Genomic DNA, 12,216 nt, shown 5'->3' with positions numbered 1-12,216 from the left:
GTCAATACCGTAGTCATTCACAGCAAACGCATTGCGAATATTCCAACGTTTTTGCAACATTGTTGCCGTGAACGCAACTTTAACTGCGAGACATAAGCGTCGCAAATATATCAGACAAGTTAATTGCGTCATTGTTGAGAAAATTTATCGGCAAATTTGAAGTGCTTCATCACCCAAATCAATCAGATTATATTTACGAATAAATATATACTTATGAGGATATATGTACTGTATGCGCGTATGAATCATGTACTACATGTATGTGTAGATTACCATATAACTAGGAGTTTGAATATGTGTATGGGCGGATCAGTATGTATGTATTATTCATAATCAGAAATGCAATCAATTGAAGCAGCGAAAATAAATTATGTGTGATTCTCTGTATTCTCATCACGATCACCTTAATCATGTTCTACAATAATAATATGTATGGTGTACTAATAGCACTGTCATATAATTATGAGTGCTTTCAACACATCCATAAGTTTCTTAAGAGCTAAATAAACTTAAGAGCAGCGCGGCATGCAGCGGCTGATAGTCTGTGTCTGAGTCGGGCGATCAGCTGCGCCTGTGGTGATCAATGTCCGCGGCTCGAGAAGCTCTCGTAAATAAATTATTTCTTGCCGGCAAAATCTATATCGCCGCGTACAGGAAGTCATGATAATGTAAAGGATGGATCCTGGCGATCTGAAAGAACTCTCTCCCTATAAAACTATATAACTATTATCGCTCCTTCATCAATGAGGAAGGGAGCTGCCTTTTTTGTCCGTGGGAGTGGCCAGCTTATCCAGTGAATTTCAGTAAGCCGGCCCGGGAGCAGGTTTAAATTTTTGGATGTGTTGCTATGGTGATTTATCTAAGCTTGCTTCGAGAAACCAAGAAAGCCTGACCTACGTCATCTTATCCTGACAATTAGACCGCTAACTCAGTAAGCCAGGTACGAGAAACAGGGCCCTGGTGGGAATATGTCAGATCCTCTGAGACAGAGAGACACCATTTACCAGCTGCTGCCCTGCATAATTCAGAGAGACACATTGCCTAGAAATATGTGTGTTTTTTTTCCAAACTGGCTGAATATTTCATTTTTACTTGTTCATATTTAATGTGTATCCAGAACAAAGTGTAACACACATGCACACAAACACACAGACAAGCTTCTGTTCATCAACCCAACGTTCTGCCAGTGGATTTATGTCTCATCTAAAAAAACGGAAGTCGCAGTAAATACCCGGTCAAATGTCTGGGCTCCCTAAGACGGGCTCAGTGAAAGGCGATTTCAAAAAACAAAGGGAAGTAACTGCACTTTTCCTTTGTGACTTCTTAACCACAAATATAAATGTTTGTTTCCTGTTTGCTGAGCAGCTTCTCAGCTTGGCTGTCGGATAAGAGTCTTTTATCTTGTATCCCTGTCTAGTTGGCCCCACTTGCCCTCCCCTTCTGTATTTTCTATGGCTCAGTTCCTTTTTCACATGTGAAAACGCAAGCAGCCAGACTTGCTCAGCACAGTGGAAGAGTAACTCTTACTGCTTAGTTAATTTGAATTGCTGTGTCATGCCAAAACACACACAGCAGTACAAAACACCACTGTTTTTACAAAACGTGCATCATTTAGAATCTAAATGAGCGAAAGACTGAAAAGAATAAAATAATTGTTTCCCTTATCTCATTTAAATGGTTTTAATGTGAACTGCCAATTTAACATCAATGTCAATGGGGGTCCTGGGCCTTGTTGATGAGGCCAGTTGCAGTGTATTTTATACTACTTTAGTGCTTTATACTACTTATGTATAATTATTATTCTAATATACTTTTTTCAGCCCCTCTATATAAACCTCTGTTGTTGCCAGTTTGATATAATGTTGTGCTACCGGAGCACAAAGCAAGCTGTCGTGCATTTCCTGAACAAAAATAGCTTAAAGGTGTCTTTGTTGCCATAGGTCTTTTGATAACTCACAGGCTCAACTCAATGTGTTATCAGTGACTGGTGGGGATTGTAATATAATTTGTTTTTTACCCCAAGGTTTATGCTGAATACACATCCAATTATTGATTTGTATGGGGGACAATTTCCTAATCTAATATCTTTTAACTTGTATGTGTGTGAATTTGTTCATGTGTGTGTGTGTGTGTGTGTGTGTGTGTGTGTGTGTGTGTGTGTGTGTGTGTGTGTGTGTGTGTGTGTGTGTGTGTGTGTGTGTGTGTGTGTGTACTAGGAGCTGATCCTGGATGCAGAGGACACATGGATTCGACTGGAGGGTCTGGCAGAGACCACAGAGTACACTGTCAAGCTCCAGGCTGCAAGAGGACTTGACACCAGCGCTGTAGTCTCTACTACCTTCACTACAGGTACAGTACACAGACATTCACTCGCATTGAGACACACACACACACACACACACACAGGGTATTGGTATTCCTTGATTGAAGTTTGGAAAGAGATTCTTACGGGGTGAGTTTTCTTTTTTGCCCACCCTTTTGTTCAGTTTCACATTACTGTCACCATAACAAAGGTGCACAATAATGGGTCCCCAACGTCGGACACAATGCTCACCTCCCTACCTTGTAGCATAGTGAGGGAGACTTCTCATTACCTGCTAGGTGGCTGTCGACAATCCTTGAGCTGAACAGGCTGCTCTAATCTTCAGTGTGTAATTTGATGCCGGATGTTTCACTCAAATAAGGGTCAGGAAGCGTCGTGAAGCTGCCAATGACCTGGGGTCTCCTTCATAAAACAGTGCAAAGAATTTTATAAATCTAAAAATCAACTAGGGAATGTGCTCACATGGATCCGCCTCACCCCCACATTCAACTTAAGATGTTCAATGCAAAGCACCTCATAAATGTTGATGCAGGAAATGAGCCTGCTGATGAAGGGTTCTTAACTGTGAATCACGAGGGGAAACTACTGAGAGGAAGACCAAGAAGGGGAATTTTCGGACACAGAAATCAAGGGGCTTACGGGTAAAGTGGTCCCTTTGCACTCATTCCTTCTGAATTCTATAGTATTAGAAGATATTATTGAAAGCTATGGACACTATGTTCTGCAATTCTTTAATGCTCTTTGATTTTGATTTGAAAAACTTTATTAATCCCCAGCGGGGAAACTCATGTTATCCTGGATTTTCCTCATCAGCTGTGGTGCGCTCCAAAGTGTCGCTGGTCCGGCCCTCTGCTCCTCCCTCCGCTATGTACACAGCGCTGATGACTTGTTGAGAGGAATTTGATTTGAGTTAGTTTATATCATTTATAATTGAAAGGTGCAGGTCCATCACTCCATGGATCTCATTTTACGTATTTATATTTAAATATAGATTACTGCAGATTAAACAAATTAATAAAATCCTGAATGTTGCCTAATGGCATATCATTTTAAATTCGTTCCATGCAGTCTACATAAATCTCTTAGAAACTGAATTATTAAAGTCAAACTGTGGACAAAGGCCAGTGAATCATAATTTGTCCTCAAACCTCTTCTTTCTCTCTCTAGGGAGTCGTCTGTTTGCGACGCCTCAGAATTGTGCCCAACACCTGCTGAATGGAGAGGCGCTGAGCGGCGTCTACACCATTTACATCAACAGAGACCCGAGCCAGGGTGTGCAGGTGTATTGTGACATGACCACTGATGAAGGAGGCTGGATTGTAAGTCACTGTGAAGACAATGCTCTCTTTCATTTGCACTTTTGTGAAAATGTATGAAACTGTGTCAATTAGGTTAAGAGAAAGGATGAATTGTAGGAGAGGATTTTGAATTAATTTGGACCGCATACAGTACTGAATGTCCTTTTGATCACTGCTGAATTCTCTCAGCCATTTTAGTCAACAATCAAGTTTTAATTTTTCTGATCACATCTTGTCACATTTTGGTGTCCAGGTATTTCAGCGTCGTCAGAACGGCCTCACAGACTTTTCCAGGAAGTGGAGTGACTATCGGGTCGGCTTTGGAAACCTGGAGGATGAATTCTGGCTTGGTAAGACTTAATCTGAGTTAATTAGGATATAGAATACAATGTGTACAGTGTACCATAGTTTAATATGCACTGATATACCCAAGTCCGTCACCATGTCCAGGTACTGATGTCCGATATAACAACAGCTTCTGTTGTTGTAACAATACTTGTAGGAAAGGATGAAAATCTGTCCTTGTTCAAATCAAGACAGGAACTGAGAAGTAGGTTCTCTTTCTGTTTTCAGTTTTCTTGATGAACCTAATATTAGACAATTCACAAGGAAGGTCAGCTTTGCTTCTGTCTTATTTCCACTTCTTGTCCCCCTGCCGAACATATTTCAGCTGCATTTTATGAGCTACAGGTTGATATTAAGCTGCAACCTGGTACCGAATTTGTTCAGTTTTGTGAAGGCTGTTTCACCCTCTTTATCTACGCTCCGTCTCCATGACTGAAGTTGAATTAAAAGGCACAATCAATAGAGGGTCATAGCTTTCACTTGGTTTCAATTGATACATCTGTTTTATGGAGAGGAAAGACGTTTCCAATATCTTGTGCAGTATAGCCTTTCATGTACGATTCTTCACTCTATATGAAGACGGAGAAGCGTGCTGGTGGAGTTTTTTTTGTTTTTCGCTCATTTCATCTTTCAGCAGTTGACTTCACAAAGTCTATCCGATTCATTACTGAATTCTCTGAAAGTTCATCCCTCCCTGAAATGACTTGGTAATTGTTTTTAGCGTCGCTCTGATTCAAAGACAAAAACAACAGAACATCCTCACTGTTTTGATGGACTGCTGAATGTCTTTTTTTCCCTCCCCAAAAATCTCATTAAGAAAAAAATAATTATATTCATTAGAAAATGTGCAAATGAGTCATGTTTCTTCGTGGGCCAGTGTTGGTGTTATTGTTTTGGTACAGATGATTAAAGGAAAATATGACATGAATATTTCATTCAGTGAATCAGGACCTTGAGAAGACTGTTTTTTCAACCTTTTGATTAGAGAAATTAAATAATAACACTGGATGGAAATGTTATGGCGTTGTATTATCACAGAGCGGAGGCCGATACTTTGCATCTGACACATATTGGATCATAACACAAGATAGCTGTGACACACTCTAGTCCATTAGTAACTAAGCACACAGTAATAGGGGCATAAAGATATTTCAGATCCAACACCTCGTGAAGTGGAGTTCCAAAATAATATAATCAGCTACTAAAGCCTGCAATTCTAGTTGAGGCTGTCAGATTTGTGGCCTCAGTGGTGTTTTAAAACAGTAGTTTGCACTTTTGTTGAGTTGAATTGAATGAGAGTGTCAGCTGGTCCTGTTACTTTTGTACTCCACCACATGGAGGGTGTTCAAGGGTAGCTCTGAACACTTAACCACAACAGGAAAAACATTGGATTGCTTTTTTCTGGTATACATTAATAATTAGCTTTCCTATGTCAACAAAGAAGTGAGGAGGAAATTGCTCACCGAAGCGCAAGAGGTGTGATACAAAATATTGGACAAACATCTTTGTGCGATTACACTACTCACATCCTACAGGAGTGAAATCCCCCCTCTGTGCACACTACACCGTATGAAGAATAGATATAGTGAGCTATAAACTGGCAGCAGTGTTTTAGCTGGAGGCATCCTAGAGTAGCATCCTGGCACAGATTTGCCTCATATCTTGCAGATTTATATTGGCTTTGTCCGCGTAATAAAATATGAACATATCAAAGCATATCTGGTTCAGCGAGTACAATATTTCATCTGACCCATTTCCACTTCAGCTGAATCAGCAATAATCTGCCCTCTCACTGTTTCTTGACGTATACTTGTTGGGGGCACCTTCTTATATCTCTAGGGTCTTGTTTTACTTTTTGTAGTGCCTTCTAGGTTGCACTCAGCCCCCGTCTTTCTTCTTTCTATCCTGTACAGTACTCCGTGCTCTCAGTGCATAGAAGCAGCTTAATGTAACCTCAGGGTGTAGAGCATCACAAGCTGCTCTTTGCTCCAGTGAAAGAATCTTCTCATGATGCTAGATTACAGATAACATGCCTCAAAGTACGGCACAACATGTCGAGCCCGCTGTAGAAAACTGACCTGTTAGTCCGTTGATTCAGTGGTTGTACATGGCACTTTTTTCCCCACAACAGGAAGTTACAAATAACATTTGCAATAGCTTCATTCCCTTCAAGTGTCCCAGCATGTGGCAGACCAGTAACATGAAACTAAAGCAGCTAAATGGAGATATATATATATATATATATATATATATATATATATATATATATATATATATATATATATATATATATATGAATATCAATTGTATACATAGTTATTTATACCTCATAATAACTAATACATTTCCAAAGATGAATCTGACTGAAAATAAGCGCTACCTCAGAATGTCATTGAGAAACTTCCTGTTTATACAGACCAGTTTCACAACATGACAGCAGGCCACCTCAAGAGTGTCACTCACATAATATCAGCACATTCATGTGGAATTACAAAATAAAAGCCATCTAGCTGTCATCTACGAGCTGTGTTCCCCCTAAATTCAGTTTAGTTTTAGAATAATCCCATTGATCCTACACGTGAAAGTGTTGACTCAAACAGTTATAGTAATTTAGAGGAAATATCAATATATAAATTGTATATCAAGATTACCAACCCTTCCTGGGCTGCTCTCATGGGCTTCAACTGCTGTGTTGATAAGCGGTTAAAGTACAATAACTAACTCTCAGAATACTGGCATGCACAGTAATACAATAATGTATGATCCATAGACATTATATTGGTGTTATAACATGTTACTGGTTAACCCCAAAACATTTAGGAGAAGGTGTTTCTAACATACCAGTGTGTTGAATGTCTCCGCTCTTCAGATGGCTGTATATTAGACTTTTTCACATCGGCGTAGCTTTGTACAGTTCTTTGGGGGTTTTCTCACGTGACCATACTGCATTTGTTCTGCAATTTAAGCATTTACAGTGTAAGAAGTGTATCTTTCTTAAATAAAGTAAATGGTGTAATCATACAGATGGTCACTGCAGTTTGAGACCATTTGTCCTTCGCTCTTCTTTCTACAGATTAGGTCATAGCCCATGGAGAACCATTAGAGTGAACATTTAGCTAATCACTGCCTCCACACACATAACGGCAATATATTGGAGAGTATGGAACCATAAACATCGACATTAAATCCACTCAAACTGAATAGAAGAGGCACTTGACTGGTCAGCAGTAAAGAATATGGAAATTAAGCTTTCATTATTATGTGTAATAGTTTGAAAACGGCCGTTTTTATTGCTGCTCAAGGGCAATCTATTCTCCCTACTCACTGACCTCAGCCAGTTTTCAGGCTGAACACAATGTCAGTTTGATGATGTAATAACAGAGAGGAACCAGGGTGTCTGTGAGTGAATATGTGATCATTATCCCATACTTTTTATTTTTCCCCCTTTTGCTTCTGTATAAGTGAGAGAGAAAGGCTGGTAATAAAATGTGACGAGATGGTAATATTGGTAGTTTAATAGTACAAGAGTGCAATCGTGTGTCAAAATGAATTTTTAATCGCTGCAGTCTGATCCCATAAAACTGTTGGAGGAAAAAAATGAAAAAAGATTATGGGTGCAAGATTAATTGCTGATAATACAGTGGTATTATACAATGGTAATTAGAGATGACTGAGTGTTGAATACAAGTTTATTACAACGATTGCTTTTCCCCTGTCACCGTAAGTGTCTTTGGGTTGTTACGTAGATTTGATCTGTTTTCCATTGACGTATTACAGCAGACTTGTAGCTTCCCTGCTCTCTCGGATTTCTACTTTCTACTCCTTATCAGTGGAGGCTTGAGGATTTTTTTTCTTCTGTTTTGTACATGTGACGCTTCTGTTGGGGGTTAAGCAGGGAAAGAGACTCTTTTCCAAATGGGTGCTGGTTGTAACCTGAGAGTGAAGGCAGTTCCAATCTCTCAGGTCGGCGTGGGGTCTTATCTCCTGCCGGTGTTCAAACGAGCCTCACATCTGCTACCTTGGAGATAGAGAGCAAAGCGGCATATCTCAGAAAGTTGCGACATGTGGCATTTGCAGAAGTCCTGGTGGTGACCGTGTCCACTGCTCTCCACAATTTCAGTCATACACATCCATACAACTAGGTGACAAAGACGACATGGCGCTTATCAGGATTCAAACCTTTACCCTACAAAGCTGCAGGTGGGGACAAATTGTCTATCAGTGTGTATGTACAGGTGCTAGAATGTCTTCAAGTCACCCACATACATTATTTGTGGAAAGGTTTTATGTCTTCTCCGATCAATATTTTTACATATTTTTTCATTTTATTTACTATATAGTCTCACTGTGTCGTTCAATAATGTAATTTAAATGTTCTTATTTACACATACAATCTATTGCATGTCAGTCTGGTCTAAAGTAGGGATCCTCATCTGGAGCTTTTCCACATCTGAATCAAGGGTCAATGGATAGAAAATGCCACATGCTGTGATAATTGTCCAGCCCTTTGAGGAAAATGTGTGATTGGTAAAGTTGAAGTGGAATTGTCTTCAATCACAATATGAGTGCAATGTCTTCCATAGCATACTTATGATACTCATATCTGTGGTTATTAAATACAATGCAATATACTGTGTGTTGTATCTCCACAGGTCTAGACAATATCCAGAAGATTGCTGGTCAGGGCCGCTATGAGCTGAGAATTGATATGAAGGACGGACAAGAGTCAGTCTACGCCAATTATGACAAATTCTCCATTGGAGATGCAAGAAATCTCTACAAGCTCAGGATAGGAGAGTACAATGGCACAGCTGGTATGTGGTTGAATACATTAATAAAGTGAACATACTTCATTGTTTTGTATTTTAATTGGCTTCGTGGATGATTTCCTTGTGATCGATCCACTGTATAGAAATGGCCAACAAGGACATTAACATCCAAAGCTTTTTGCAATATAAATATTTTTCTCCCCTCCATCTTTTCTTCTCCCTGATGTCTGAATCCTGCCTCAACCCTCCTCCACATTTCCACTTTTGTCCTCTCAGTCTGTCAACATGACCATATGCCAGAATTACCTGTCATCCCCTTATGTTTGTAATTATAATTTTCTCTGCCTAAATAAATTCAGAGAGCCTGTAGCGGGACTTATTTCCTCTCCTTCCCCTCTCATGTCTTTCCCATCCCCCTCCTGCCTGCCTGGCCGCTTATGTCCCCTCATCACGCCGTTATTCACTGCGGCCATATATAGATGTTGCCCGGCATATGCTGATGTTTAAGGTTCTGCATCTGTCTCTACTCTGATTTCAGGTGACTCTCTGAGCTACCACCAGGGCCGGCCCTTCTCTACAAAAGACAGAGACAACGACATCGCTGTCACTAACTGTGCCTCGTCTTACAAAGGAGCATGGTGGTACAAGAACTGCCACCGGGCAAACCTCAATGGCAAATACGGAGAGTCCAGACACAGTCAGGTCAGTCTTCTAATAAATACACAAGTCATACACGAGTCAGTTAATGTACTGATCATTAAGTCAAACAGCTTTTGTGGTGCCAGCTGGAAACTAAAATATCTCATCCTTTTAGACATTAGTGGGAAATTGTCATAATTAGCATATGAACCCTTGGGTTATGGGCCAGAAATGTGTGTTGTGTGAGGTCACAGTAACCTCGACCTTTGACCACTAAAGTATAATCAGTTCATCCTTGAGTCCAAGTGGACGTTTGTGCCAAATTTGAAGAAATGTCCTCCTCGATTTCTGGAGATATTGCATTCACAATAATTGGACAGACTATCCAAAAATATAACAGCTCCAACCACAGCCGTTTGTTTATCCAAATTAAGACCTTTTTTTTTTTTTTATGCTTACACTGTAAACAAGACACAGAGAGTGGAAGGGCCAGGCTTTTGGTTAAATTGTTCATGGTTGTGAACAACAGCAATGCATCTTTCCAAAAACAGACATTTCAGAGGAACAGTACTTCACCAATAGAAAGTAGTTTCAAGGAAAATTGCTTCCACCAATTCTTAAGGATTATATATAAGTTACGTGGACGCTGTTTCTGGAAAGACACATTGATTTATTTATTTTTTTATGCAATTTCTCAATCCTTTGAGTACACCACACATGTCCCATTCACCTCCATGGTTTTGGGGAGCCAGCAGGAAACTCAGATGCTGTCTTAAAACCTCAGCACATAACACCAAATCTGTCTAACTACCATTATCCATTACCCTTTAACTGGGTGGCATTGACAAAAATCCACATAAACTGGCTCAATTATGGCAGTGTGATTTAAGTTAAACATATTAATTTAAAAGGCTAATAAAATGGTACATTAAATTGCATATTCCAATTACAGAAACGTGTGGAAGGAAAAGGCCAGATCAAAAACATGAAACAACATGCACTTGTGTTTGATTAAAACAATTCTGGTATCCCATTCTCACACTGACAGGTGTTTGTTTTGCTCACCACATGTGAGGTGGGAGTGAGTGTGTGATGTCGCTCTCTCCCGGCTTCTCTCCCAGCCTCTCCCGTGCCGTAAAGGCTCGACAAAGGAAGTGAGGTGTTGTGTGGAGCTGTGATTAGGCTGAACTGCACAGGCTTTGGAGCTTCACTGCTTCCCTCTCTGTGCTCCATACCGTCTTCTTTGTTGTTTGATGACATGAAATGAGACCAGGTGGGAGCAGAGATGGACAGGCGTAATGACATAAGGAGAGAAATTGCCTCTCAGTGTAAGGCTGCAAATGGGAAGATGTTGGCAGTGACGGGGATTAGCAGGGATGGAGTGAGACTATAATTACACTAAATTCATGATTGTGCTAGCTCTTAAATCAGGATTTTGGCCCTCGTGCTTTTAACGGCTTCCCTCGGGTTGAAATAAAAATATGCTTTACTGAATATATAACATTTCTGCCTTCAGACTTTCTATTTCTTATAAATGTTCAGTTGCCTTTCTTTTTATAGACCTGTTGGTTCAAGCAACTTCTGAAATCACTCTTTTCTCTTACAGGGTATTAACTGGTACCACTGGAAAGGCCATGAATTCTCTATTCCTTTTGTGGAGATGAAGATGAGGCCATTCAACTTCCGTAGCATCAGCAGCAAGAGGAGGCGGTCTGCCCCTGTATAAACAAACTGCCCCCACACAGTCATGGATAAATGGAGTTCGGACTATGTTTATGCTATCTGTGTCCACCCCTGATGTGCTTTGCAATGCCTTTTAGTGTGACTGCAAAGACAAAGTGGGGTTATGTCAAAAAGCTACTAACATAATATTCAGTTGTTAAAAAAAAGCAAATATCATTATTAATGTACTACCATCACACAGAAACTGGTATAAGCATTGATGTGATCATGGAATATGAGAGAGTGAAACAATGTCCGAACTCTGTTTATTACGGCTCCAGCCCAACTTTAGCTGTCTTGTCCTGCTGTACTTCTACCCAGATGATAGAGGACACTGTATGTAATTTATAAAATACTTTGAATGACAATGGTTCTATTTGCTGTAAAAAGAAAAAAAAGGAAAGGCAAACCAAGAAGCTTTTTCTTTTCTTTAAGTCTGTGATTTGCCTTTCCATAGGATGCAAGGAAATGTGTTTAGAAATGCCCTCAAGACTGCGAGAGCTAACATTATTTTAACCATTTTGAAAACAAGCCCACTTTCAACAAAAAATATGCTGTAAATGCCCTTAAAACCCTTAACTGTAAGATATATATATTTTTATAGCTGATATTGTGACAAAAAAATTATCTATTTAATATGATTTGATGCATTGGTGTTTGAGCCTATATTAAGTTAATGTAATCGTAAAACATGACAAATACATTAGAGAAAAAAATTATCAAAAAACTAAACTGAACGTCCTGAATTATCATCCACCAAGCAGTGCACCAGCAACAGTTTCATTACCATCTATTTTGTTTATTTTATTTCTCTCTGTCTGTGTTACTGTTGAATACAGTATCCTTTGTGTTAATTTTTAATGCAGAAGGAATATTCATTATTAAACTATAATTATTGGTAGCCACACAGAGAATTTGCACTACAAGTGGGAACACAGCACAGCTATTCTTGTTCACTCAATTAAATTATTTATTTAGTCGTCAATGGGCATTTAGATATTATTTCCTCGACTTTATTATCTGTGGCACCCCTGTTGTAGATGCTGTGATTGCTTGCAGAGATGGTGCAGATACTGTAGATGGAACATTTGAAGCAGAGGGAGACTAATTTTGGCATTAC

The 12,216-nt window shown here is 39.6% G+C and overlaps 1 protein-coding gene across 1 annotated transcript in view; it reads left to right on the top strand.

Annotated features, from left to right (window-relative positions):
- tnr (tenascin R (restrictin, janusin)) overlaps positions 1 to 11,100 on the top strand; it is a gene marked incomplete at both ends in the record, with an annotated part of 64,435 nt that extends 53,335 nt beyond the window's left edge. Inside the window, 6 exons of the mRNA XM_079227068.1 lie at positions 2,217 to 2,349; positions 3,491 to 3,642; positions 3,875 to 3,971; positions 8,619 to 8,780; positions 9,274 to 9,437; positions 10,981 to 11,100. Of these exons, the coding sequence (XP_079083194.1) occupies positions 2,217 to 2,349; positions 3,491 to 3,642; positions 3,875 to 3,971; positions 8,619 to 8,780; positions 9,274 to 9,437; positions 10,981 to 11,100 (828 nt within the window). The remainder of the gene's footprint in view (positions 1 to 2,216; positions 2,350 to 3,490; positions 3,643 to 3,874; positions 3,972 to 8,618; positions 8,781 to 9,273; positions 9,438 to 10,980) is intronic.
- Positions 11,101 to 12,216: the final 1,116 nt, after the last annotated feature.

Source organism: Taurulus bubalis, assembly GCF_910589615.1.
Source record: "Taurulus bubalis genome assembly, chromosome: 1".
Classification (NCBI taxonomy): Eukaryota; Metazoa; Chordata; class Actinopteri; order Perciformes; family Cottidae; genus Taurulus; species Taurulus bubalis.
The sequence above is the reverse complement of the archived record's forward strand: the minus strand, read 5'-3'. Positions and strand labels throughout refer to the sequence as shown.